General features: G+C 42.3%; 1 protein-coding gene across 3 annotated transcripts in view; it reads left to right on the top strand.

Annotated features, from left to right (window-relative positions):
• Positions 1-27226, top strand: part of chd7 (chromodomain helicase DNA binding protein 7) — a 131418-nt gene that overhangs the window by 37322 nt on the left and 66870 nt on the right. For all 3 annotated transcript variants that reach the window (XM_061839886.1, XM_061839884.1, XM_061839885.1), the window contains exons 2-4: positions 4378-5900; positions 6050-6375; positions 25491-25951. In XM_061839886.1, coding sequence (XP_061695870.1) covers positions 4478-5900; positions 6050-6375; positions 25491-25951 — 2210 coding nt within the window. In that variant the 5' untranslated portion in view covers positions 4378-4477. The remainder of the gene's footprint in view (positions 1-4377; positions 5901-6049; positions 6376-25490; positions 25952-27226) is intronic.

Below are 27226 nucleotides of genomic sequence, written 5' to 3'. Positions count from 1 at the left end.
GGTTATTCTGTCAGGGAAATAAATGAATTACTGTACTTGTTTCTTAAAATGGCAGAATCACTGCTCTGCATTCACTGACAATATTTCTCTTTGGTCCACCACCGGTGGTTGAAGTGTTCAGAGCGGAAGCAAAGTAGAAACAGAACAGCCAGTCAGGGGTCGATAACAGTTAACACTCCCTGAAAAGACAACATGGAGCCGCAAACACTTCTTGACATCTGAAATTAAAATGTTAGCTTCTATATTTTTTTGTGTCCATACACCCTCTAAAGAACGTGTGTGTGTGTGTGTGTGTGTGTACAAATTTGTAAAATTGTAAGAAAAAGTCAGTCTCTTTCAAATGAATTAAAAGGCTGAACTTAAATTTTTGATTTAGCATCAAGCCATCATCCATTGGGCTTTCATAGCGTGAAGCAGCGCCTCGACATGAATTTAAAAATACTGTAAGGGCTGTAATTATGAGTCCACCCCTTTAAGAACGCAAGGGGTAAGGTAGTCAAGGGGAAGAGTGAGTACAACCGAGCAGCTAGTTGTTGTTTGAGAGTTTCAGTCTACTGTCGGAGTGTTAATTTAAGAGAGCAACTAACAAACCCAGCGGTGGCTCATGTTTCTCATTGCCCATTGCTGAGGGTAATACAATACAACGGTGAAAAAAAAAAAGTGCATTATTTCACTGAACAATGAAAATAAATATTTTCACAACAACTCCCTCAATATTTATTTTACCTCCTCCTGAACCTCCATGTACAAAGTCTAAATATCTAGACTGTAGAAAGTCACTTTAATCTTTACAGAGCAGCTGTCTGTGAGTGTGACACATATATGGTGATCACCGATATTTCAGAAGGTTTGAAGAAAGAAGTTAAAAACTTTGCTTTCATAAGAAGTCATCATACACATTTTTTAGACAAAAAACATACACTTCAAACGTACACATTTTCCTAAACCACGCAGAGCCACAACATAAGAATGAAAGAACCGCTTGCGGTTCCTTAGCTGCGTGTTGACAACCCTTGGCCTAGGTCAACCCAATGACTCATGGCACATGCCGCCTGGTGGAACAAATGGGCATTACAGCACAATCTGGTGGAATCATTCAAGGTCCAATGAATATCGTCACGATTTGGGAAATTCTCTACCAAGCTTTGGTGGGCCAGATTGAAATAGTTAACAGGCAAGATGGGGCCCCTAGGCCAAAGTTTGCCCAACCCTGGTGTAACCTCATGACCACAAATTTAAATTTGAAAAATCTACCTAATATGAAAATGCATTCATTATTTAAAAAACAAATTAGCCAATGAATGTCTGTGGCACTTGTGTCAACAGTAAGAGTCTCAAATGTTGTCAAATCTGAGATTAATAGTTTAGTTATGATAATTATACCACATATATGCACACGTATGAAGGGTTTACTGTGCTTGACCTACTTCATTGCACACATGCATCCATGTCAACCTCTAGGATCAGGCTGCGTTAGCAAGTGTTTTTTTCCTATCTCATAGTTAGGAAACAGCCCTTTCCTGGTACCCCACCCCCAACCGCCACCTAATGCGCACACACAGCAGTGCACACATACTGTTCATTAACGAGGTGGCCGTGTGTAAAATAACCACATTTTCCTCAACTTCTCTCTTCTCCTGCTTCCTTTCACACACATGCACACACACGCGCGCAATCCCTGCCTCCTCATCTTCCTTCCTTCTGGGTCTTAAATCCCAGCCTTAAGCATACAGGCCAGAATCCCCTCACTTGAGCAATATTACACATACAGGTAGCCAACTCCTGCATGATGTTCTCCTTTTGGGAACAAAGGTACAAATTAAAGTTGCTGAGACCTAAGTGCGAATGGGAGATTGGTGGGTGCTTACACATATTTTCACAAGAGGAAGGGAGAGATCAGTCATGACTTTGTCTAGTAAAGTTTTATGTATGAGGCATTGTCTAGTCTCTTGCGCTTTGTTTTGTTTGTGTGTTCCTGTCTCAGAGGAAACATGATGTTGTTGACATGGCAGAGATTTCCTGTCGTACTGCCTGGAGGCCGCATGCAGTTTAGTTGCCATAGTAGTAACTGCAAAGACACTCCTGCAATAAGCTATTGTTTGGTAATCACTCTTCCTTTAGAAAGTCAGTGCATACATTAACTATCTAATTGCAACAGGTTAGTTAGCATAACAAATCAATATCAATCTTGTAAAATTTTTGAAGGTAGTAGAATTCAAATGAAGTGTTGATTTCATGTAGAAACTGCATTTCCTACGGGTATTTGAAGCTCTAACATTGGTTGATGGGAATGTTATATTGCCACACCTTTAAAGGTACCATAGATTTGCTTTGAGAAAACCTCAAGGCCTGAAAGTCTTGTGTATACTGCATATTTTAAATTAAGTAAGTCCTATCAATGTCTTTTCCATTCAGTTCACTGAATAGGTCACTGTACTCAAAATTGACTTAAAATTTGTCAATCAGCTTTAACCAACCTGAAAGTCCTCTTGATATTTGGAAAGATTATTTTTCATTAAACTTGAAATACACAATGAAAAAAATGCTAATACATTCCATTTCACTTAAGACTATTAAACAGTCTATAATAAAAAGCTGCCTTATGATTTAAGTGACAATGTTACAGTGGTTGCATCACTGATGTCCAGTAGTTTTCATTAAGGCCGTGTCCATAGAGTAGTTTCTGCAAAAAAAAGAAAAAGGCAATGTTAATCAAATTTCAGATATATGAAAGACATGAAAATACACTTGAACTTTTGATTCCTCTTCCCCCAACCACACAACACAGCCTAAAATGAGTTGGCTAATTCAAAATCGAGCTTAGAAACATATTTGCACACTGTTCAGCTTTGAGCTAGCCAATGGACCACAGACAAAGGAAGAAATCATATACTGGCCTGCTTCATTGAGCTTCCTAACCGGCACTCATTTAAGCCTAGGCATTAGGACATCGAATGATGAACTTTACCAACATTTTAACTAAAAGGTCTAGCGTCACTCCTTTTTAGTTTAGGGCTCCTTAAGATCTAGAAAAGCGAGAATTAGGTCTGTGGTGATCAACAGTCAGTGCCCAGAGAAAATAAGAATAGATTGATAGAAAGAAAGAATAATAGGTTTGCACAAGAAAAATGTTGCACAGCCAGAAGCTAGTTGCAATACCTGTGGCCTTACAATGGGCCTTCTCAAATCCTTAGGGAAGAAAAATGTCACAGCCCTGCTTTACCAATCATTGATCTTATCTGAATCCATATAAAAAGTAAAGCCCAATTGGTCAGTACAGCACCAGACTACTCTTGACTCCTCCAAACATGTCATGATGGTTTTCTGCCTGTTAGGAGTGCTGTCTACTGAAGGCCTCATCCTTTGATGAGATTTGGCATCTAATGCGGCACACTGACCATTCCCCTAATTCCCTTTACAGTGACAGCTGGGCTTCAATGCTAAACTGTGCACGTGTTGGTATGAATATTGCCAGACAGGAAATGGAGTGTGCCAATGTGGACTGAAGGAAGTAGCACAAGATGTTCTCTAAGGCTTGTATTTTGCTTGGCTGATCTACTAAAGAGGGAGTGAAGGTGTTGGGGAAAAAACACTGGTCACAGTGCCAAACAGTTTTTAGTTCATGAGTAGCTCTTGTGACTCATTACTTTTCATAATATACTTGTAGCAATGCTTAAAAACAAGTCATTTTAGTTACGATGCATTAAAGAGTTTATCTAAGGCACCTTCAACACTTGATGCCTAACTTATATTATCATGATTATAAAATTCACATCACTTAAGTAGAAGTACCACTGCATTTCTTTTTTTATTAGTTGGTGCTTAAAAAATAAAAAATGGCAACTTCACATTAACATTCAGTGAACATTTCATACTGTAGTCAGTCATTCAGTCATTCATCTTCCATTCCGTGAATCCTCACTAGGGTCTGAGGTGCGCTAGAGCCTATCTCATCTATCTCTGGGCAAGAAGAAATGTATACCCTAAACTGGTCACAAGCCTATTGCAGGAAACGTATAACCAAAAAAAACATTCGCACTCACATTCAAACTACCCTGCATGTTTTTGGAATGTGGGAAGAAACTGGAGTACCCGAGGAAAACCCACGCAGGCACAATGTGAGGACTCAAACTCCACACAGGTAGGGCCTTAATTTGAGCCCTGGTCCTCAGAACTGTGAGGGAGATTTGCCTACCACCCATCCACGTTCCACCACTGTATAGTCAAATAATTGTATTTCAATTACCTCAACATTCTCTGTATCTGTGGCTTAACCAATCAGCAAACCTTGTTCTGTGTTTGTATATACTGCAACAGTGCTGGCTCGTGTACCCTGCTTTTAAAAAACCGTGCTCTTGCCCCCCTGTCTCTCGTCAGGAACCTTTTTAAAGAGGACCATGGAGTAGCAAGGTAGCAGCTGGCTGCGTAGGTCTTTCCTGCACAAGACATCTCCCATCTTTTGGGCCCCCACCCAGCCATGGCAGACCCAGGGATGATGAGTTTATTTGGGGACGATTCAGGGCTGTTTTCAGATGGATTAGATGGTTTAGGAGACTGTTTTCCTCAACAGCCTACCCCAGGCCAGTCCACCACTCTACCCCGGCAGACTAATCCCCCTCTAAACCATGAACATCAGGGAAACAGAGGTTACCATCAGGGGATGCTCCTTGGTACTGGACCAGCACAACCTAAATTAGGCCAAATATACGACCACACCACTTACACAGGTTATGAACAGGCTGCCGCGCCTGGGGGGAGAATGATTTCTCAGAATGGTCCTAGCCAGGGGCCACCAAATGTCAATGCAACAATGAATGGCATGGCATCCCATTACCATAATAACCCTGCTAACTCAAGTAATACCCATCATGGTTACCCAAGTGATACTGGGGGTGGAGGAACTGGAGCAGGTGTTTGGTGCCAGCAGCATCAAAGTAGATCACCATATCATCAGGCAGCAGCCCAACCAGGGAGTGGCCCCAACCAGATCGGAGCGTTCCAAATGTCTCAAGGCAACTATGGCGGGATCCAAGGTCAACCCACATCCAATGCACCTCGCATCAGCCAACATTATCCACCGCAGGGCATGGCTCATCAAGCTACTCAAGACCCGTCACACTACATGGGACATGTTGGAATGGTGGGTAGTCAAATCAGGCACCCACAGCCACAAAGCCAAGGTTACCCTAATATAAGCCACACACCGAGATTCCCACATTCCCCCTCACGACAGCCTCCACATCCTCATCAACATCAGCAAGGTTTGGGTGGGTTTGGGGGTGGCCAGTACCCAAGCTATCAAGCCCAGTATGGTGCCATGGGTTCTGGGATCAGCCAGGGTGGCAACGCTTCTGTCAGTAGCAATGCCAGCCCTGCTATGGGACCTGGGCAGGTTGGCCAAAGGTTTAATCAAGGATCTGGCCCAGCTTCTGGGCAACCAGGACAGCGATACCCCTCTGGACCATCCCATCAAACACATTCTGTTCAAATGCAGCCACAGCCAACAGGGCAACAGGGCCAGCCTATGCACTCCCTTAGCCACTCCCAAAACCCAAGTCAACCCCAGTCGCACCTTGCCCCCCCAGCTCAGGGATCCTACCCCTCTCCCTCATCACTGTCCCCTATGCGGGTTTTGGGAACCCCAACCCCGCCACCCCAGCAGGTCAGGCCCCCGAGTGCAGGACTAGTTGTTCCCACAGAGGTTACGGGCTACAAAGCCCTGCAGTCTACACCTAATTCTATTGCACATCCTCAGAGACCTCCCCAAACGTCACTGTCTGCTCCACATCAACACCAGCAGACCCACAGCATACCTCCCAACGCTGGTCAGATTTATTCTGGCTTGGGACCACATCGTGGTCCCCAAATTGGCCCAAATCGGCCCCCCCACCATTCACAAGGTAAAGTGGTCATTTACTCTTATTTACTTTATTACTTGTACTCTAAAACCATTAAATTATTGTATTTTTTTTTTTAATTCTCTGAAGCTATGTGGTTATTTCTCCCAACAGCTAAACGCTTTGTAAGTGATTGTTCTGCCATTTTTCAGGGCCTCATGAAGCACCAGTAAGCCAAGGGGGAGATCAACATCTCCATTCCCAGCAACAAGCCTCGAGGAGTGGCCAGCCCATGCAGCCTTGTCCTGTTGGTTTTCAGGTGCCACCTGTCAATCAACATGGAGTCCTGACTATGAACCATGGTTTATTGCCACCTACTCAAACCATTCAGACCCAGCACACTCATCTGTCGCCCCACCCTCTACAGAGCATGCCCCCTGTCCCCAACCAGGCTTCCCACCATTGGGCACCGCCACCTTCTGCCTCCCACGCGCTCCCCTCACCCCCTACCACTCCACAGAAAGTGCCTAATATACAGGTGAGTCTCAATCAAGCAAATGCTCTGTAATTACATTTCTTTGTGGCAGAAAGTTAAGCACTGGATTTTTTTTTGCCACATTTAAATTTACTATATGTGAATGTTTATTTTTCATGTGGGTGGAGTAATTTGTGTGTTTGCTGTGTAAGGGAACTTTGCTTTATCTGTGTGTACATGACAGTTGAGAATGTAGCAGTACATTGGCCACTGTTCAGTGGGGCCCTGTATGTATTTCTTTGTATTGGTATGTGTTTATGATCTTTTGTCTGTTCTTGGCCATGCGTGGTTGTGCTTGCATGTCTGTGTGTGAGGAAATAAAGTTTTGCAACTTGCACACGCAAACTCACAATGTACCACACATGCATAGAGGCGCCACCAGCATAATCTCTCCTCTTCCTTGCTCCCACTTTACCCCTGCCTCTTTAGAAGAAACTTCCCTTCCTGTCTCTGCCTCCTCCCTGTCTCCTCTTTTTCCGCTCTCTCTGCAGGTTTCTCTTTCAATCTTATTTCTTTTCATCAGCCAGATGTTCAGAGAGATTTTTTTAGAGTGAGAGTGAGTAGAAGAAAAGGAGCCAATGTGGGTCTTTTCTTAAGAGGAAGAGTATGGAAAAATAGGACAAGGACCTCTGGAGATGCCACCTAACCTCTACCTTATGAGACAACTGACTATGACAGGGCCTGGTGGCCATATGGTTGTAGTCTTCAGTGGTTATATCCATGTTTCTGTTGGTATTTTTGCACCATTCCTGCCGGTAGTATTAACCTCTGCTTCTATTAGCTTGTTCAGTTGTTCTCTACTGACCCATTCACACACAATGGCAGACCTGTGGTCTCATGTTCCCACATTCAGTCCACTTTCCTCTGCATTGTCTTTCACACTTATTTTGACTGCTTACCATTACCCACCCAACCTCTCGCCTTTGTAACCTGTTTTATTTTTGACATTTAAGTCGTCACACTCTATTTATCCAGGTCTCCTGAACCTAGATGCCAGTTTGACTGGGGAACACTGCTTCTTGCTGGGCGTAATGCTTGCGCATTCGCATGTCTAGTTGCCTACAGGCCCCACAGCCTCCCATCAACAGTCACTCAGACATTCGCACAAACTGTGTAGGTTTGGATTGAGATGGCAAATGTACCTGGGGGTTTAGGATGTAGCCTTTGTGATGGAATCCTGTAACTGTTTGTCTGGTGCTGTATAGTGATCGTGCACGTAATATCACCGTTTTTACGGCGCCATATTGCCGGTCAAACAAAGCTGCTCAGTCATTGAACCGGAGCAGATTTTTCAAATTGTCCGACACCTGTTGTGTTGTTGGTTGTCACAATAGACAAGACAGTTCTTCAAAGATATCATTCTATAGAATACCAGTTGAAAAGACCAGAAAAGATCTCAATGGATTTCGGCAATTAAACGGAATGGATGGTGCCCAGCAAAATACATACTTCCGTGTAGCAATCATTTCATTTTGGGTAGGAATTATTCTTCTCAATCTCAAAGTATCAAGAAGATCCTAATGGCAAATTGACTCTTTTTAGAAAAATGTGTATTTAAAAAAAAAAAAAAAAGTCTGTCACAGAGAGGTTTACAGAGGTAAGCGTGTGACAGCAATACGCTTCAGTGTATGGAGGAGACGACTCCCTGTCCTAAAATGTTTTTTTCCCAATCATAGTTAATTAATGGAAGTTTGTGTGAAACCAGAGGTCATTTATTTAAATATTTGTACTGAAGAAAATGCCTGAAGAATGGAGGAAAAGTGTACTAGTTCCCATTTTTAAGAACAAAGCGGACTTGCAGAGCTGTAGCAACTATAGAGGAATAAAGTTGATGAGCCACACATTGAAGTTATGGGAAAGAGTAGTGGAGGCTAGACTCAGGACAGAAGTAAGTATCTGCGAGCAACAGTATGGTTTCATGCCTACAAAGAGTACCACAGATGCATTATTTGCCTTGAGGATTCTCGTGGAAAAGTACAGGGAAGGTCAGAAGGAGCTACATTGTGTCTTTGTAGATCTAGAGAAAGCCTATGACAGAGTACCAAGAGAAGAACTGTGGTACTGCATGTGGAAGTCTGTTGTGGTGGAGAATATGTTAGAATATTACAGGACATGTATGAGGGCAGCAGAACAGTGGTTAGTTGTGTCCTAGGCGTAACAGAAGAATTTAAGGTGAAGGTGGGATTGCATCAGGGATCTGCTCTGAGCCCCTTCCTGTTCGCTGTGGTAATAGATAGGCTGACAGATGAGGTCAGATTGAAATCTCCTTGGGGCATGATATTCGCAGATGATATTGTGATATGCAGTGAAAGCAGGGAGCAGGCAGAGGAACAATTAGAACGGTGGAGGCATGCACCGGAAAGGAAGTGGAATGAAGATTAGTTGAATAAAACAGAATATATGAGCATGAATGAGAGGGGTGGATGGGGAAGAGTGAGGCTACAGGGAGAAGAGATAGCGAGGGTGGACGACTTCAAATACTTAGGGTCAACAATCCAGAGTAATGGTGAGTGTGGTAAGGAAGTGAAGAAATGTATCAAAGCAGGTTGGAAGAGCTGGCGTAAGGTGTCTAGTGTGTTATGTGACAGAAGAGTATCTGCTAGGATGAAGACCAAAGTTTATAAGACAGTGGTGAGGCCGGCCATGAGATACGGATTAGAGACAGTGACACTGAAAAAACAACAGGAAGCAGAACTGGAGGTAGCAGAAATGAAGATGTTGAGGTTCTCGCTTGGTGTGAACAGGATGGATAGGATTAGAAATGAGCTCATTAGAGGGACAGCCAAAGTTGGATGTTTTTAAGACAAGGTTCGAGAGTGGAGACTTCAATTGTTTGGACATGAGGCGAGAGAGTGAGTATATTGGTAGAAGGGTGCTGAGGATGGAGCTGCCAGGGAAACGAGCGAGAGGAAGACCAGACAAAAGGTTGATGGATGTTGTGTGGGAACATGAGGACACTGGGAGTTAGAGAGGAAGATGCATGAGATAGGCCGAAAAAGATGGAAAAAGATGACATACTGTGGCGACCCCTAACGGGACAAGCTGAAAGGAAAAGAAGACGTACTGAAAAAATCTGAGTGGGTCCATAACTATGTGGGATTTATTCCTGAATGAGAACAGATCCAGCAACAAAGTATTTGTATGCGTCCAGACTTTTTTACTGTTCAAACTCTTCTGTGTAAATCTCAATGACTTATTCACCAGATACATCTGTATCTCCCAGTTGTCCAAGACAGGGAAGCAAATTAAAAGTAAAATTTCTTATCGGAGAAAACATCAACTTGGGCATTAAATATGGATCATATATGGCAAGTGTCTCTAATTTTTCCACGTACCTTCGTTTATTATCACCTTCTCAATATTTTAACGGTGTCGGACAAAACTCTGGGTGTCATGCTATACGACATATTTTCGTTTCGTCTTAATGGAATTAACTTTCAACAATGCTTTGTTTGACCGGCAATATGGCGACATAAACAAAAAATCACGTGATTTTATGACATAGGTGCATGATTTCTATAGGTCTACATAGCTCTTAGTGATTCTTTTGATGCACTTGTTTTAAAGCCACACTTATTTCCACATAGAGCACACATGGTCATTCAGTTGTGATTATAGAATGTCTAGTAGTCTAAGCGCCATCTGTTCACTAAGCGTGGTTATTACACATACGCTTTTATATGCAGATCCGCGCGCACATGAACATGCACATTTGCTTTTGTAAACAGCTCAAGGTCACAGCTCTGGCAGAGTACTGTGCTTTGACCTTTATTCTACATCGCGAGCATGCGCTGTTGCATGTGGCCCTCTACTTGACATATAACACGACTATCTAACCCCTCCCCCACTTATGAATGTCACCAGGAAGCTTGCTACACCATCTAACTCGTCCTGTCTCTGCAGCTTCTAGGAACCGGCTCTGGCTCTGTCCTTTTTTGTATGTTGTTTAAACCCAAAAATAGGAAAAAATTTTGGCTGAATGAGCAAATATGATGATAAAAACAAATCAAGTAGTTAGTGAAGTCAGGCAAATGCACCATAACAATTCAATAGGTGTATCTTATTTTCCCATGTCACTTATTTTTCTGATGAGCACCGTGGACAGACATTGTTTCACTTAACCCAGAGCAGAGAAATAAATACATTTGGCCATAATCTTGTTTTAAAAATTCACCATCCCAATAACCTCTCCACAGTGTCCAGCCCGTATTGGTTTGGCACAGTACAGTTTGGACTTGCCCTAATCAGGCTTGCATTTCCACTGTTCGATAGGTAGAACGGAGGGGGTATCTGTCAATAAATTAGACCAGGGGTCAACAATATTTTTGAGGCTGAGGGCTAATTCATGAGCACTGATCGTATGAAAGGTTACATGACCTGTTTGTGGCAAATTTCCAAAATAACAAAACTCCTTATACTTTACAAATATATAAATACGTGATAATCTAATTATATTATTTAAAAAAATCATAAACATAAGTATTTAAGCTTCAAAATTTAAAGCACAAATAAAAGTAACAATTTGCAACTTGTGCTATTTCTAGAACATGCCTCGAGGGTAACCAAGCGCCTGCGGGCATTGCGTTGGGGTTCCCTGAAGACTTTATTTCGATCTGTTCTACTGGCTCTATTAGATCTACTGGCCGATAATTAGTATTTAATGCTGATAGGCCTTGTCATAATTAGCTGATCCGATCAATGAAGTCGTTGGTGGGGTACCCGGAAAACACATTTACTCTGTGTATCCATCGTCTGCAATATATTTGAGTCCAAAAACTAATTAAATTTTAGCCTTGTCGTGTCTTTTGACATTAAAATGTAAATATTTGACCGCCAATAGTTATTTAAAAAAAGAAAATCATGGTGTGGGATAGACATGTCTTCGGATAGACATGTCTTGAGACAGACAACATGCAATGCCTGGATCAGACTCTAAGGCAATTTAGGTCTTTCACGATTACCTTATTGTGGTGGAGGGGTTTGTGTGTACCAATGATCCTAGGAACTAAAGTACGACTCCAAAACCTCTATGACGAGTGCAAGAATTGGATCTTGGTTTGCTTTGCCCGGATGCGGGTCACCGGGGCCCCCCTCTGGAGCCAGGCCTGGAAGCCCGGCTTGAAGGCGAGCGCCTGCTGGCCGGACCTGCACCCATGGGGCTCGGCTGGGCACAGCCCGAAAGGGTAACATGGGTCCACCTTCCCATTGGCTCACCACCTGTAAAAGGGGCCATAGGGGTTGGGTGCGATGTGAGCTGGGCCATGGCCAAAGACGGGGACCTTGGTGATCTGATCCTCAGCTACAGAAAATAGCTCTCAGGACGTGGAATGTCACCTCTTTGGTATGGAAGGAGCCTGAGTTGGTACGTGAGGTCAAGAAGTTCAGACTAGATATAGTCAGTCGCCTCTATGCATTGCTTGGGCTTTGGCACCACTCCTCTTGAGAGGGGTTGGACTCTGTTCCACTCTGGAGTTGCCCACGGCGAGAGACGCCAAGCAGATGTGGGCGTACTGATTGCCCCCCCTGCTTGCGGCCTATGCGCTGGGGTTTATCCCGGTGGATAGAGGGTAGCCTCCCTCCGCCGCAGGTAGGGGGGCGGGTCCTAACTGTTGTTTGTGTTTATGCACCAAGCAGCAGTGCAGAGTACCCACCCTTTTTGGAGTCCTTAGAGGGAGTGCTGGAGAGCGCCCCCTCTGGTGACTCCATCATTCTGTTGGGGGACTTCAGTGCCCACGTGGGCATGACAGTGAAACCTGGAAGGGCGTGATTGGGAAGAACAGCCCCCCCAATCAGAATTCGAGTGGTTTCTGTTACTGGACTTCTGTGCTCATCACAGATTGTCCATAACAAACACAATGTTCAGGCATAAAGGTGTTTATATGTCTACTTGGCACCAGGACGCCCTAGGTCACAGTTCGGTGATCGACTTTGTGGTCATGTCATCGGACTTGTGACCGGATGTCGTGGAGACTCTGGTGAAGAGAGGGGCGGAGCTGTCAACTGATCACCACCTGGTGGTGAGTTGGGTCTGATAGTGGGGAATGATGCCGGTCCGACGTGGCAGACCCAAATGTATTGTGAGGGTCTGCTGGGAACGGCTGGCAGATTCCCCTGTCAGAAGGAATTTCAACCCCCACCTCCGAAATAACTTTGCTCACGTCCCAGAGGAGACTGGGCACATTGAGTCCGAGTGGACGATGTTCCGTCCCTCCATTCAGGCAGAGCAATATGGATTTCGTCCTGTCCATGGAACGTTGGACCAGCTCTACACCCTCGGCAGGATCCTCGGGGGTGCATGAAAGTTCACCCAACCAGAACTCTGCTATACTAGATACATTTGACCTTTTTTAACATATTAAGAGTTGAACCCACACTTAAGGTTACACCTTAGACCTGTTCATCTCAAAGGATGTTTAAATTATATCAAATCGGGATATGACCCTTTCAGACCAATTTTACGTAGTCTTTGAATTACAAATTGTTCAAAAATTTGACAATCACTGTTAAGAAAAGGTACATAAATGGGAAAACTGCCACTAAGTGTATGGAGACCATAAATGTGCCACAAACTGAGTGCCGAGACAGTCGATGACCTTTTGGACAATTTCACCAGAAAATTTTAGATGTTATGAATGCTGTCACTCCTATTAAAACTAAGACAATCTTGAGGCGACCTGGAACACCGTGGAGGAGCTCAAAGATGGTAAAGAGCTATACATTCCATCAGATTAAATATCAGAACAAATCAGCAAAATGGTAAAATTATATATCTGAAGCCACCAAGGAAACACTCTATTTCCATGTCAGAATTTTCAACAGTTTGACGGTTCAGCAGCTGAAACCTTCAAAGTCAATACAATCTTTTTTTTTTTTTTTTTTTTCCCCAAAAGCTATTGCAAAATCTGTTATTTTCGTTCCTCCAAATAATCAATTGCTCATTTCAGTTTATGTTTCCAAAAGCAGTGATTTTTGATCACTGTGTGCCATGCCGTAGTGTCTGGTGTGCTGTGGGAAATCATCCAATTTCACAACTAATTGGCAAAATGACTCTGCAAATAATGTGCAGTCGCTAACTGTCCGTGCTGTCTAATGATGGGCAGAGTAATCATGTATTACGCTTCTAAATCAATAGGTGGGAATATAGGTAGCTAATTACAGGACTTTGATCCATGAAGTGTCAGGTGGTGGTGACTGGCATTGTTCCTGGCGGAGCTACACGATGACAGTAATGGAGGGGCTTTTGAAGAGGAAAGATGGTCATTCAGAATTGGACTCTGGACAAAATTCTGACTCAAATAAACGTCCATGAGTGGAGGTCAGTTTATGGAAATTTTTTTTACCCGTCTTCCAGAAACTCTTTATAAATTCACACACTGATGTTATACGAGCAGGCCTGGCTCTGACTCTCGGTTCTGAATCATTTAGGTTGAGAGAAAGCTAATCCATACTAGACTCTGTCATCTATTTCTTTTTTGACCTTATGTTGGAAGAGGAAGGGGCCACCTCCAAACAGTTCCCACAAAGTTGGGAGCATGGAAGTGTCCAAAATATCTTGGGATGCTGAAGTATTAGGGGGTTCCTTTCTCTGGAACTAAGGGGCCAAGCCCAGCTCCTGAAATACAACCCCAAAGTATAATCCTCCTCCCATCAAAATGAACTTTTGACACAATGCAGTTAGACAAGCACAATTATCCTAGCAACCACCAAACTCAGTGTCCTATCCGATTGTCAGATGGAGAACCGCGATTCATCACGTTGCAGATTGTATCTCCACTGCGTTAATTATGCTGTAAAACCGACAGAGAGGTCCACCGCGTAAGTAGTATGTGAAGCCAGGACTAGCGATGAGTACCTCATCACAGCAGTTGATTAAAATGGAACAATCACGAGAGATGAGCTCTGCGTTTTGACGTGTGCGCAGAAAAACTACGCTGAGGTGCTGCGATGTGCAATGCGCAGCTTACGTGATGCATTGCGGGCTTTGTCAACCACGAGAGTATAAAGTGGGGTTTATCGGAGGTCGGGTTGCGAGGGTAGTAGCTTTTGCAGGGATGCGCAAACTTCCTTCTCCCCAACCCTTATATCCATCTCTTCTGGGTGAATTCAGAGGTGTTCCCATGCCAGCCGAGAGACCGAGTCTTTCCAGTGTTCGTGTCGTCCCTTGGGTCTCCTTCTGTTGGGACATGCGCGGAAAACCTCATCAGACAGGTGTCCTAATAAGATGCCCTGGCCACCTCATCTGGCTCCTCTCAATGTAGAGGAGCAGTGGTTTTATTTACTCTTAGCTCCTCTCAGATGACAGAGCTTCTCACCGTCTCTCTAAGCGCCCTCCCTTAAAGGACACCCTGGTCACCCTGCATAGGAAACTCCTTTCAGCCACTTGTATCTGAGATCTTGTTGATTTAACCCACAGCTCGTGACCAGAGGTGAGGGTAGGACTGTAGATTCACTAGTAAATTGAAAGATTCCCTTTTCGGCTTAGCTCCTTCTTTTCCACAATGGCTTGATTCAAAGTCAGCATCCCTGCAGACTCTGCACCAACCTGCCAAACTTGGGAAGTGTTTCTCCATGGTCTCACCAAACTCCTCCTATGCCTGGGTTTTTTCTTCAATGACCACCAAAGCTGTATTCCAGTTGGCCAGCCATTACCCATCAGTTGTCTCAGGAGTCCCACAGGCCAAAAGGCATGATAGAATTCCTTCTTCAGCTTGACTGCATCCTTCACATTTGGTGTCCTCTAACAGGTTCAGGGATTGCCGCCACAACAGGCACAGACCACCTTACGGTCACAGCTCCAGTCAGCCACCTCAGCAATGGAGGCATGGAATATGGTCCACTCAGACTCTATGTCCCCTGGCTTCCTCGGAACATGAGCAAAGTTTTGTCCTAGATGGGAGTCGAAACTCCTTCTAACAAGGGATTCTGCCAGACTTTCCCAGAAGACCCTCACAATATGTTGTGCCTGCCAAGTCGGAGGAGCATCTTCCCTCACTGTCGGGGCTAGCACATCCAAATCAGAATCATCTTTATTTTGGCAAGGATGTAAAAAACACGAGTAATTTGTCTCCGGTAGCTGGAGTCGCTGTAGTACGACAACAGACATACAGTCTGCAAATAGGTATACCCACACCTGCTCCCTCTCTCTCACTGTGGGCAACTCCAGAGTGGAAGAGAGTCCAACACTTCTCAATAGGACTGGTACCGGAGCACAAGCAGTGTGGTAGTGAGCCTGACTGTATCTAATTGGTAATTCTTGACCTCACACACCAGCTCGGGGTCCTTCCCTACCAAAGAGGTGAACTTTCATGTCCCTAGTGACGGCTACTATAGCCAGGGATCGACTCACCGAGGTCCCTGACTTTGGCCACTGCCCAGCTCACGCTGCACCCGACCCTTATGCCCCTTCCCACAGGTAGTGAGTCTATGTCAAGGGACCACGTTACCTTTTCGGACTGTGCCAGGCCAGACCCCGTGGGTGCAACCAAGGCCACGAGTCACTCACATTCGAGTCCCACCTTGAGGCCTGGCGCCAGAGGTGCATCCCTGTTACCCACATCTAGGCAAGAGACACTTTAATCCATTTATATTTGTAGTCATGGGGTATTTTTGCCATTCTTTCTCTGTTCTCTCACCTTGGACCTGACTACTAGGGGTATGAAGCCCCAGAAAACTTAGCTCCTAGGATCATTGGGACATAAAAAACCCTCCACCACGGTAAGGTAACAGCTTCTTAAGACTAAAAAGCTGATCGAGATGCTGTCCCTCCCTCAATTGACCCCTCTTCTTTCTCCTCACAATCTTGCCACTTTGCCTCAGTGAAAGTTGACCCTAATACCCATATTTGTGTTAAGATTCTCCTAGTTGTGTGGGAGATTAATTTGTTTTTCAAGATGATTTTTAATGAAATGAATCCAAATAGTACGATTGTCACAACCTATTTTGAAATGTTTTTTTTTCTTTTTTAACACAAAGCATTGTAGCAGTGTTGAAAACAAACATCTTAGTCCTCGTCTTAAATTTTTTCGTTGCTTAACCCACTCGCCTCCATTTTGTCCAGGTGACTCTATTTATGTGTGTCGGCAGGTGTTTTTGTGCAGTGTTTAGCATGATGTGTGACCTTGCAGTGCCCTGGTGTGACACATCTGTGCATGAGTATTTGACTGATATAAGTGGACTATGTATATGTATATATATATATAATATATATATATATATCTATATATATATATATATGTATATGTATATATATATATGTATATGTATATATATATATGTATATGTATATGTATATATGTATATATATATATAATATATATATATATGTATATGTATATATATATATATATAATATATATATATATATATATATATATATGTATATGTATATGTGTGTGTATGTATGTATGTATATCTCGAATGATGTCCCACGGGTTAGGGTGATAAGGATAGAGATGGACATGTTGACTCATGCCTGTTGTGAACAACAGAAAAGTATAATTCACAACTAATAAAACAAACAATGACTGAAGAAATAATTGACAGAATGTGCACTTTAAACACTTTGTATGCTCCCACCACTCTCTCTGGCGCTCCCAGCATTCCAGGAGAATGTAAATAGCGTTTAAATTGCATGTTTTGTGTCAATTATTTATTCACTTTGGTTTGCCCCTTCTCAGCATGCTGGGAGCATGTAAAATAGTTTAAAGTGCATGTTTTGTCAATTATTTCTTCAGTTGTTATATGTTTTATTATTTGCTAGTTATGTTATTCTATTTGCTGTGGTTAATTTTAGTTTCGATGTGACAGCGTGAGTGTGAACATCTTGAGTAATGACTTGCGTGCACTGGTAGTTTGTGGGGCAGTATAAGCTTCTGCTTACAAATGTAAAATTGCAATGTTTCTCACAGTCTCGTGTGCACCACAAAATGGTAGCTTACATTGCTTGCATGCTACAGTGATGAAAGTCCTCCGGATTTTCCCGGAATCCCTGATTTTTTTTAATTTTCATGAAAATTGCTCTGGAAATTTGAGGAAAAATTGCCTAAAATTAATCCAGATATTAGTTGACAACATTGGACGAACATGCATTTGAGTTCGTTGTTTTGCTTTCACGAGCGTAGCCATGTTGAGGCACTAACACTAGTAACAGTAACGCCCCTCCCCTTGCATTCTCTCAGGATGTCGCTTATTTTGTTTGGTCTTGACATTAATTTTTGTGTTTATTTCATAAACGTTAACTAAACATGCCTCCTCCAAAACAACCGGTATTCACCCGGAATCAGAAAATGCAAGTTAACCGGACTGAGCATGTATGTACGGAGCATGTACGAAAGCGCATCTTCACAACTGCTTCACGTCATGCAAGCGCATTTACGTCGAAAGTCATCAACATCATGAGCCATGTCAGAGGAAATTCAGTTACACCAGGGGTGCTCATTGCGTCGATCGCGAGGCAGTGTGACGGCGTTAAAAAAAAAAAAAAAAACAGACTATCATCCACCTCGTCGCTTGATTGAAGTGTGGCCAATACCTTGAGCGCATGCACATAAAGGCGCGTTCTAGCAAGCCAGCCTCCTATTTACAGCAGTCCCGCGGTGCTCCCCACAACAACACACCACGATTGGCGACAGGAATTTTTGTTACAATATATCCCTAGCTAGTTGCCACGAACGCAGATTATGTTGAACTAAACTTTCAGCACCTTCAACACATTGCTAGTATAGACCGTTCGTGTTTATTCCTTGACAGGCCACTGCATTTAACTTTTCTTGAGATAAAGTTTCTCAGATCAAGAATTTTTATTGATGAAAAATTTTAAATTTTGTGATATATTTGCTTATTTTATTTTTAATTTACAGTTATATTATATTAATCCAGTAAATTATTTTAAGGCCATCCCTAATCACACCCGCATCTTTATCTGCGAGCATGACTGACCACACCTGTACATTTTCCAAATGTGACTGACTGTGTGTATATACTGTGTATGTATATAAAAATATTAAAGGCAACTCATTATACTATTAGTATTACTATATCTATAACATAGTGAGCAATGTGGTCGAGTGCATCAACGCGACGTAAGAAGTTTGAGACTTAAACGTTAATAATAATTACTACCAATCAACTTCTTTAACATGTTTTGCTGTACGGTGTAGAAATTCTAGGATATATTTTTGTGTATATTCTATAACTATACTATAATATGTATAATGTGGGGAAAAGGACTATTTCAAATGTCTTTTTACTGAATAGTTCACTGAATTCATTTGTCTTGAGATAAGATGGCATATTTTAAGCATATTATGATGACAAATGTGATTTTTTGCTATCTAGTGATAGGGGAATGAGGGGCAAAAAAAATCTGGGCTTGGCCCTTGGGGAACTTCTGCCCCCTTTTTTTTTTTTTTTTTTTTTTTGGTCAGGACTTAGAAATTTGACTTTCAATTTTTGTGTGAAATTTGTCCACAGATATTTCCAAAATGCACCTCAGCCATCAATTTTTTCCAAAAAGCATGCCCCGGATCCCCCTAATACTCGCATTTGTATTTTCAGGACTTTTCACGAAAGTCCACTTTCATCTCTAATGCTAGACCATGTTAGCATGTGTGCTAACAATGTATCTAGTGTGTCACTTGTACTTCGTTGGACTAGTCACAGGACAAAATGTGCAGATTTTGGAACTCACTGTGCACATAAGGTGCCCCATTTATTGAGAAGAGAATTTAAGTCTTCTAAGAGCACCTTATTGTCGTGAAAATACAGTACATAATGGGGAAAAGAACTTTAAGAGGGAAATCCACGAATATGCGAGGCTGGTAATGGTGAAGCGTGGTTGGGCAAAGGCACACTGTACGGAAAAATAAAATTGATTAGCTACACTGAAGTTATTGGAAAGAGTAGTAGAGACTCCACTCAGGACGAAGTGAATACTTGTGAGTAACAGTATAGTTTCTTCCCTCGAAAGAGTACCACAGATGCAGTCATTGATTTGAAAGGCAAATTATAAGATTGAAGCCGATCAGCACATAATGCTAATTATCGGGCACTTCTGATCAGGCTAATCACATCAGCATGAACTGTAGTTCAAAGCGGATTCTTGGGAAGAAAGAGAAGAGGAAAGCCCAGAGTCTAGAATTGAATGTGGGGACTTTGAATGTGTTGGCATTGTAACAGGAAAAGCTCGGACGTTGGTTGACATGATTAGGAGAAAGCTTGATATAGTTTGTCTTCAGGAGACCATGTGGAAATGCAGTCAGTCTCGAAGTTTAGGGACATGATTGAGATTATTTTACCTTGGTGTAAATGGGAAGAGTGGAGGCCCTATAGCTCAGTGCTTAGAGCATTGGTTTGGAAAACCAGGGGTCATGAGTTCGTTTCTCACTGGGTCCTCCACTCCCCAAAGAGGGGTTGAATCAGGGAGAGCATCCGGCGTAAAAACTGAGCCAAACAAATATGAGCATTCATCTGAGATGACACGCTGTCGTGACCCTTAACGGGAAAAGCCGAAAGAAAGTTGTTGTTGTAAATGGGAAGAGTAGAGTGCTAAGAATGTATTCGAGGTGAAAAGAGTATCTGATTGGGCGAGGAAGCTGAAACTTTAAATTGTGTAACGTGATGAGCAGCTATGTCCAAAAGGTAGGAGGCGTCATTTACTGAGATATACATATACATACTGAGTCATTTAGTCATCCACGGAAGAAACTTGGAGGGAGAAATGGTGGTAGACTTTGACAAAAGGATGGAAATGGCTTTAGTGAACACTTTTTGAGTGGAAGTTAAGAAAAGAAGTGTCTTATGCTGCTTTTCGGGAAGAACTGAGACAGACTCTTCGTGTACAGATGGTGCTTCCAGAAGACTGGAATAGTACAGCCAAGGTGATCAGAGAGACAGGTAGGAGAGTACTTGGTGTATCTTCTGGCAGGAAATGAGAGGAGATTGGTGCAAGAACTTAAAAGTATAGGAAATCATACAAGGACCGAGGTTAGCAAACAAGTGGGAAACTGAGCGGACCAAGGAGAGAAGAAAGGAATACATTGAGATGCACCATAGAGCAAATTAGATGTGGCAAAGGCCAAATGATATATATGATTATATGTTGCCAGGTTTCTGCACAAAAGAAGGAGAAAAAGATCTATACAAGTTGCCCAGACAGCATAGATATAGGAAGGATGTGTAGCAGGTTAGGGTGATTAAAGATGGAGATGGAAATGTGTTGACTGGTGCCAGTTGTGTACTGGGGTATAGAGGATATAGAGCTTTTGCATCTACGTCATAAAATAATGTGACTCGCCAGATTGCCGGTCAAAAAAAAGCATTGTTGCAAGTTCATTCTGTTGAGACAAAACGAAAATATGTCTTATAGCACGACACCCAGAGTTTTGTGTGATACCATAAAACAATTAGAAGGTGATAATAAACGAAGGTACGTGGAAAAATGAGAGACACTTGACATGGAGGATCCATATTTAATGCCGAAGTCGATGTTTTCGCCGATAAGGAATTGGACTGTTAATTCGCTTCCACTTGTCTTGGACAACTGGATACACACATGTATCTGAGTAAGTCAAGATTTACACAGAAAAGTTTGAAAGCGTATAAAAGTCTGGACACATACAAATACTTTGTTGCTGGAACTGTTTTCAATCAGGAATAAGTCTGACGTGACGGGGAGATGGCTCATGAAGGCAGCAGCGTATTCGGCCACACGTTAACCTTTGCCAGAATCCATCAATCTTTTCAGCTAGTTTTCAATGCAAATACCAATATTTCAATAAATGACTCCTGGTTTTACACAAACTCTCATTCATTAACTATGATTGGCGGGGGAAAAATGGACCGAGTCGTCTCTACGGAAAATACACAGAACTGATTGCGGCCACACGTTAACATCACTGGTGCGACAGATGGTTTATTTTCTTTTTTTAAATACACATTGTTCTCAAATGAGCCAATTTGGGATTATAAATACTTCTTGGTAATTTGAGATTGAGAAGAATAATTCCTACCTGAAATGAAGCGATCGCTACACAGCTGTGTGTATTTTGGTCGGGCACCATCCATCATGTTTAATTGCCAAAATCCATCGATATTTTCTGGTCTTTTCAGGTGATATTCCATGGAATGATCTCTTTGAATATCTGTCCCATATGTTGTGACAACCAACAGGTCTCGGGCAATTTGAAAAATGTGCTCTGGTTCAACGGCTCCCGCAGTGAAGAGCAGCTAGGTTTGACCGTCAATGTAGCGCTGTGCAAACTGTGACATCACATGTGTGAGCTCTATTGAGGATGGAGCTACCAGGCGAGAGAGCTAGAGGAAGACCAAATAGCTTGCCATTGTAGTGAGGAAAGACATAAGAGCAGTTGGTGTTAGAGAGGAGGATGCTGTAGAGAGGCTTACATGGGAAAACGATCACACACTGTCGTGACACCTAACAGGACAAGCAGAAGGAAAGATAATCCATCAATTTTGTTGTTCCGCTTATCCTTTCGTAGGGTCGTTGGCCTAACCCAGCTATCTTCAGGCTAGAGGTGGCGTACACCCTATCACATGGAACATTAAAAAAAAAAAAAAACTCTCTCTCTTACTCTTATATACACATATAGATACATACATACACCACAGGCATAATCTCTCCTGCTGGAATGGCATACATACAGTCTTCCTCACTGACTTTTTGAAGTGTGGAGATAATTTATTCGTGTCATGATGCCTGATTTCCCCATCTGCTACTGGGACCCTGAGCAGCTGGAGGAAGAGAGAAACGAGGAGGGAGCACTGGAAGAGAAAGTGATAGAGAGACATCTGGAATAGCTCTCAACAGCTGGTAACCAGTTTCCTTTTGCAGAAAGCATATATTGGACCAATAAGGAGAACGTGTTGTGCAAAGGAAATAGAATTGAAATTGCAGGTTTTTAAAAAAAAAAGTGTCAACCAGATTGTTTACTAAAGGTTAGAATGTTGGTGCTGAAATAAGGGGGGTAATATAGTGCTTGCGAGTAAGCAGCACGATATAATTCCATGTGACTGGATAGACAGATCACTTCTGTACTAGCTAGTTCAACAACCACACTGCAGGAAAAAATTGAGTTCCAGTTTGGTATAACTAGTATTATTACTAGTACTACTAGCAGACATCTACCAACACAAATCGGTCCATATGACAACATTTAGGAGAACATTAAATACAGTAATTAATGTTCTGGTGCCTCACTGTCAAATGACCATTTTTTTATGTGAGGGTCAACATACTCAAGTTGTCAAATCTTCTGATAGGATATTTTGGATGTACAGTTAAGCCTTGATTTACGAAATTAATCCGTTCTGGAAGTTGTTTCGTGACGTGAAATTTATGTAAGTAGAAACTGATTTTACATGTAAATAGCCTAATCTGTTCCAAGCCCCCTGACCAAAAATAAGCATTCAAAGTCTACATGATGTAAAGAATAACAAACAATGCTGTTTATTTACCTTTGGCATTGAGTGTGTGGCAAGGGGGGAAAAAAGGGATCATGGCGTCATGAGAGGCGGAGGCATAAACGCAACTCAATTCCAATAAAATTACTAAATTCCACAAACTATGAATTTTTAGCAAACATTAACTTTCAATGTTTCCTGAAGTACCAATCCAAGGATGTTTGCCTTTGACTGCTTTTAATAATCATGCGGAAATGTGCAAGGCAAATAGTCATCGAAGTGAGAGATCACCCGACAAGATTTTCCAGATGATTCTTTTGAATAAATTCGTAAATGTCACGGAATTTCACTTTTTTTATTCTGTTTGACGGAATACAGGATGCATCTTCCTCTCCGCCACAAACTGCTCCTGCATTGTCGTGTTGCATCGCCTACAGCCTTTTGATTCTTCGTTGAAAGATCTTTGTGGTGCTCCTGAACCAATTTGTCGATGTCCTCAGCCTTTCCCAGCGAAACAATTTCCTCAACTTCAGGTTCAACCTCTACTTTGAACCTCTCAAATGTACGTGGAGGAGGAACAGCAGCAGTATGCTAAAGTCACGCACGTCTTCTTTCATATTTCTCAATGATTTTTTGTTTTCTTTGATGGGCAAAACAACTGTCATCGTCTCCTCATTGGCACAGGCCATTAATTTCTTGGGGCCCACAGTGAAAAAAAGTTGAATAAATCCACAAATTGTACAGTGCGAGTGTGCACTAGCGTATAACAATGGATTCGATGAAGAATAGACAGGAAGTGCGTCATAAATAAAGATTGGCCACCACCCCCCCACCACCACCACCACCACCAAAAATAAATTAATAAATAATTTGCGTCCCTTCGAGCCCTTGGAGAGATGTGATCCCAGGACGATGCAACGTACTTGCCAACTGGGTTAGCAGCTCGAACTAGCCACACAAACCAAGAGACCGGAAGTGCATCATGTGATGCCAGGAAGATTCTCCGGCGCCAGCCAAATGGAGAACAGCTCTACCACACCGGTTTCAAACCAAGATACAGTACAGGATGTTGATGCTCTGTGGAATTTAGCACCATTTTTTTCCTTTCCTATCCTGAATTTCTTTCATAACTAGAGACAAAAATATTCCGGAAAGGCTTTGTAACCTTAATGTTTCCTTCTCAGAGACTTTCCTAAGTAGAGGTACCACTGTATGTTCAAATACATTTCACACAAAAAGTAATGAAATTTGTGCTAGGAAGATTATTGTAAAAATGTTTCTTGGCAATAAATATAATGTTGGAAACCAAATCATATTTCCCTTTTAAATGGTCCCACGTTTCTAAGGAAGTCTCTCTGGCACAAACAGCATATCCAAAATGATCCCGCAAGTGTTCAATGGGGGTTAGTTCAGGACTCCTGGCAACCGCTTCCATTCACTTTACACCCAAATTCTGGAATTGTCGCTGATCATCCCCACTCTGTGGGGGAAAGCGTCATCTTGGAGAATAGAATTTGGTCCAAGACTGTGGCGATATGGAGTTTTCCTAACATCCCCATTGTATGGAACTTGACCTTCAGTTTTGAAATGATACTAGGACTTACTCCAAACCTTGCGAAACACTATGCTCATGGGGGGTAGCTTGGGCAATAAATTAAATGAAATAAATAAATAAATTTAGGGTATGTCAGTCTTGAAAGGGTTACAAAAGCTAATTTTAAAGCTTCAGTAATAGTCATTTGCAGAAACAAACCAAGGTGTTTGGCATTTTTCAAAAGATTTGGCAAATTTTTCATATGTGCAACCCACAGGTTAGTGCTGGTGCTCATCCCACAAATACACAAAGCATTGTTCCACCAAAGAATTGATCAAATTTAATTGGATTTTATGCTACTGGTATGTTAATTTGAACCCCAAGTATTCCATCAATATGATACTTGACAACTACATTGTTGACTCTCAAAGCCATAGAACAAGTGGTCTGTCCAACCAGAACAGCAGTTTGTGCATTTATCATAAATGTCATACTATGAAATATATAGTCTTTCCAATGGTAAATACTTTGACAACCAGCATGAAGCATTGTTACAACAAAAAAGTGAACCAAAACATTTTTTTAATGTTTAGATACTTGGCTGAGGCGTCACGGTGACACAGCGTTGGGCTCACAGTTCTGAGGACCAGGGTTCAAATCCCGGACCTTCCTGTGTGGAGTTTGCATATTCTTCCCGTCCCTGCATGGGTTTTATCCGGCTCTACGGTTTCCTCACACATCCTAAAAACAGGCATTATTTGGAAATTCTAAATTCCCCCTAGGTGTGATTGTGAGTGTGACTGTTGTCTGTCTTCATGTGCCCTGCAATTGGCTAGCAACCAGTTCAGGGTGTATCCTGCCTCCTGCCTGATGACAGCTGGGATAGGCTCCGGCACTCCTGCGACCCTCATGAGGATAAGTGGCACGGAAAATGGATGGATGCATTGATACTAGGCTAATGGCATGCTGGTATCCTGTTTCATCAAATTGATTTGCTTTTTCTGGTGTTACGCGTGTGTTAAGTTACATGCATTGTATCGTGGCATGTTGTATCTGAGGTTCTGTGTGTCCTTTTTATTTTAGGAAAACAATAGTTTTATGTTCACTTATGGGACTTGCTTGGCATTGATTCTCTTTTTTTTTTTTTTTTTTCTTGGCCTTTCAGCATTCCCAGTTGGACCCATCAGGCGATGCCTCACTGATGGTTCCTGATGGACTGACTGGTGGCACTGGTGATGCTAGTCAACCTGTCTGCACAGAGCAGCCCAGTGGCCAGGAGACTAAGCCAAAAAAGAAGAAGAAAAAGAAAACAAAACTAGAAGATGGAGGACAGGAAGGAAAGAAGTGCATGACAAAAGGTAGAGAGGAACATGTCAAGTTAGAATTTCCTTTTACAGGGTGTGAGCAGGGTACTGGCACAGTAATTGGAGATGGAAATTTCCCACCTGTTGAGGACAAGAAAAAACGGAAAAAGAAACCAAAGGATAAGGCAGAGGGCATTGAGGCCAAAGACCTCAAGACCCCTAAGATGCCAAAAACACCCAAGACTCCCAAGACTCCCAAAGAACCCAAGGAGAAGAAAGTCAAGAACTCTGCACCCAAGGCCAAGATGCCCAAGAAGTCCAGGTAAGAACAGCATCACCGAACATTGGATATTCGGAAATGTGTAAGCCGAAGGACAGGAAAAGTTTGTCCCATAATCAATGGACATTCTTTGACTCTCATTTTCCTTGTGAAGCATCCCAAGAAGTTCATTTTAGAACAACAGATGCATTTGATTCATAATCTATATTTCAGTTTAACACTCAGACATTTAAATCCTTAGTTAATCTGATCTTGTCTTGACAGATGATGAAAAAGATTAAAACATTATCAGATTTCCCTTTTCTTGTCGTGGTTCATTGTATAATAACTATTTTTACAGCCAATAGGCAAAATATTAGTATTGTTAAACATATTTTACAAGCAGGGGGATGCATAAGTGGTGCGCATGTTGTTTAAAGCATGGAACAGATCATAGGAACGTTGGCACATTTGCTTACCTAAAAGTTGGCAGATTAAAGAGATGGAACTAAGAAAGTGGTGACAGGTTGTAATGAGCCAAACAATGATATTGGTGTAATTTTATTTTGCAATATAAGGTAAATAGATCGAGGATTGAACCCTGGACCTGAGAACTGTGAGACCAACACTTTACAGCTGTTCCGCCGTCCCGTCATACATGTAATCAAATTTGATTAATTTATTAGACCAATATTTTGGACTAGTACAAGGCATAACAAATCGACATATTCCGATTTTAACACTCATCCGGTGGAAAATGGGAGTAGACCCTAGCCAATGTATCCATATTTAAATTGGCGAAAATGAGTGAGCCCACACATACAGTGAAGAAAATAAGTACCCTGATATATTGTAAGTTCTCCCACTTAGAAATCATGGAAGGATCTCAAATTTTCATCGTAGGTGCATGTCCACTGTGAGAGAGATAAAGGAGAGAAAAATCCAGAAATCACAGTGTATGATTTTTTTTAAACGATTTATTTGTGTGATAGAGCTGCAAATAAGTATTTGAACACGTGTATCAGCTAGAATTCTGACCCTCAAAGACCTGTTAGTCCGCCTTTTAAAAGTCCACCTCCACTCTGTGTATTATCCTGAATCAGATGCACCTTTTGTGAGGTCGTTAGCTGCATAAAGGCACCTGTCCACCCCTTACAGTCAGTAAGACTCAAACTTGTAACAAGGCCAAGACAAAAGAGCTGTCCAAAGTCACCAGAGAGAAAAGTGTACAACTCCACATGGCTGGAAAGGAATACGGAGAAATTCCCAAGCAGATTGGTGAAAAAAGGTCCACTGTTGGAGCAACCAATAGAAAACGGAAGAAGCTATACAATGACG

This window comes from Syngnathoides biaculeatus, chromosome 13 (assembly GCF_019802595.1).
Source record: "Syngnathoides biaculeatus isolate LvHL_M chromosome 13, ASM1980259v1, whole genome shotgun sequence".
NCBI classification, from domain to species: domain Eukaryota; kingdom Metazoa; phylum Chordata; class Actinopteri; order Syngnathiformes; family Syngnathidae; genus Syngnathoides; species Syngnathoides biaculeatus.
This window is presented reverse-complemented; position numbering and strand designations above follow the sequence as displayed.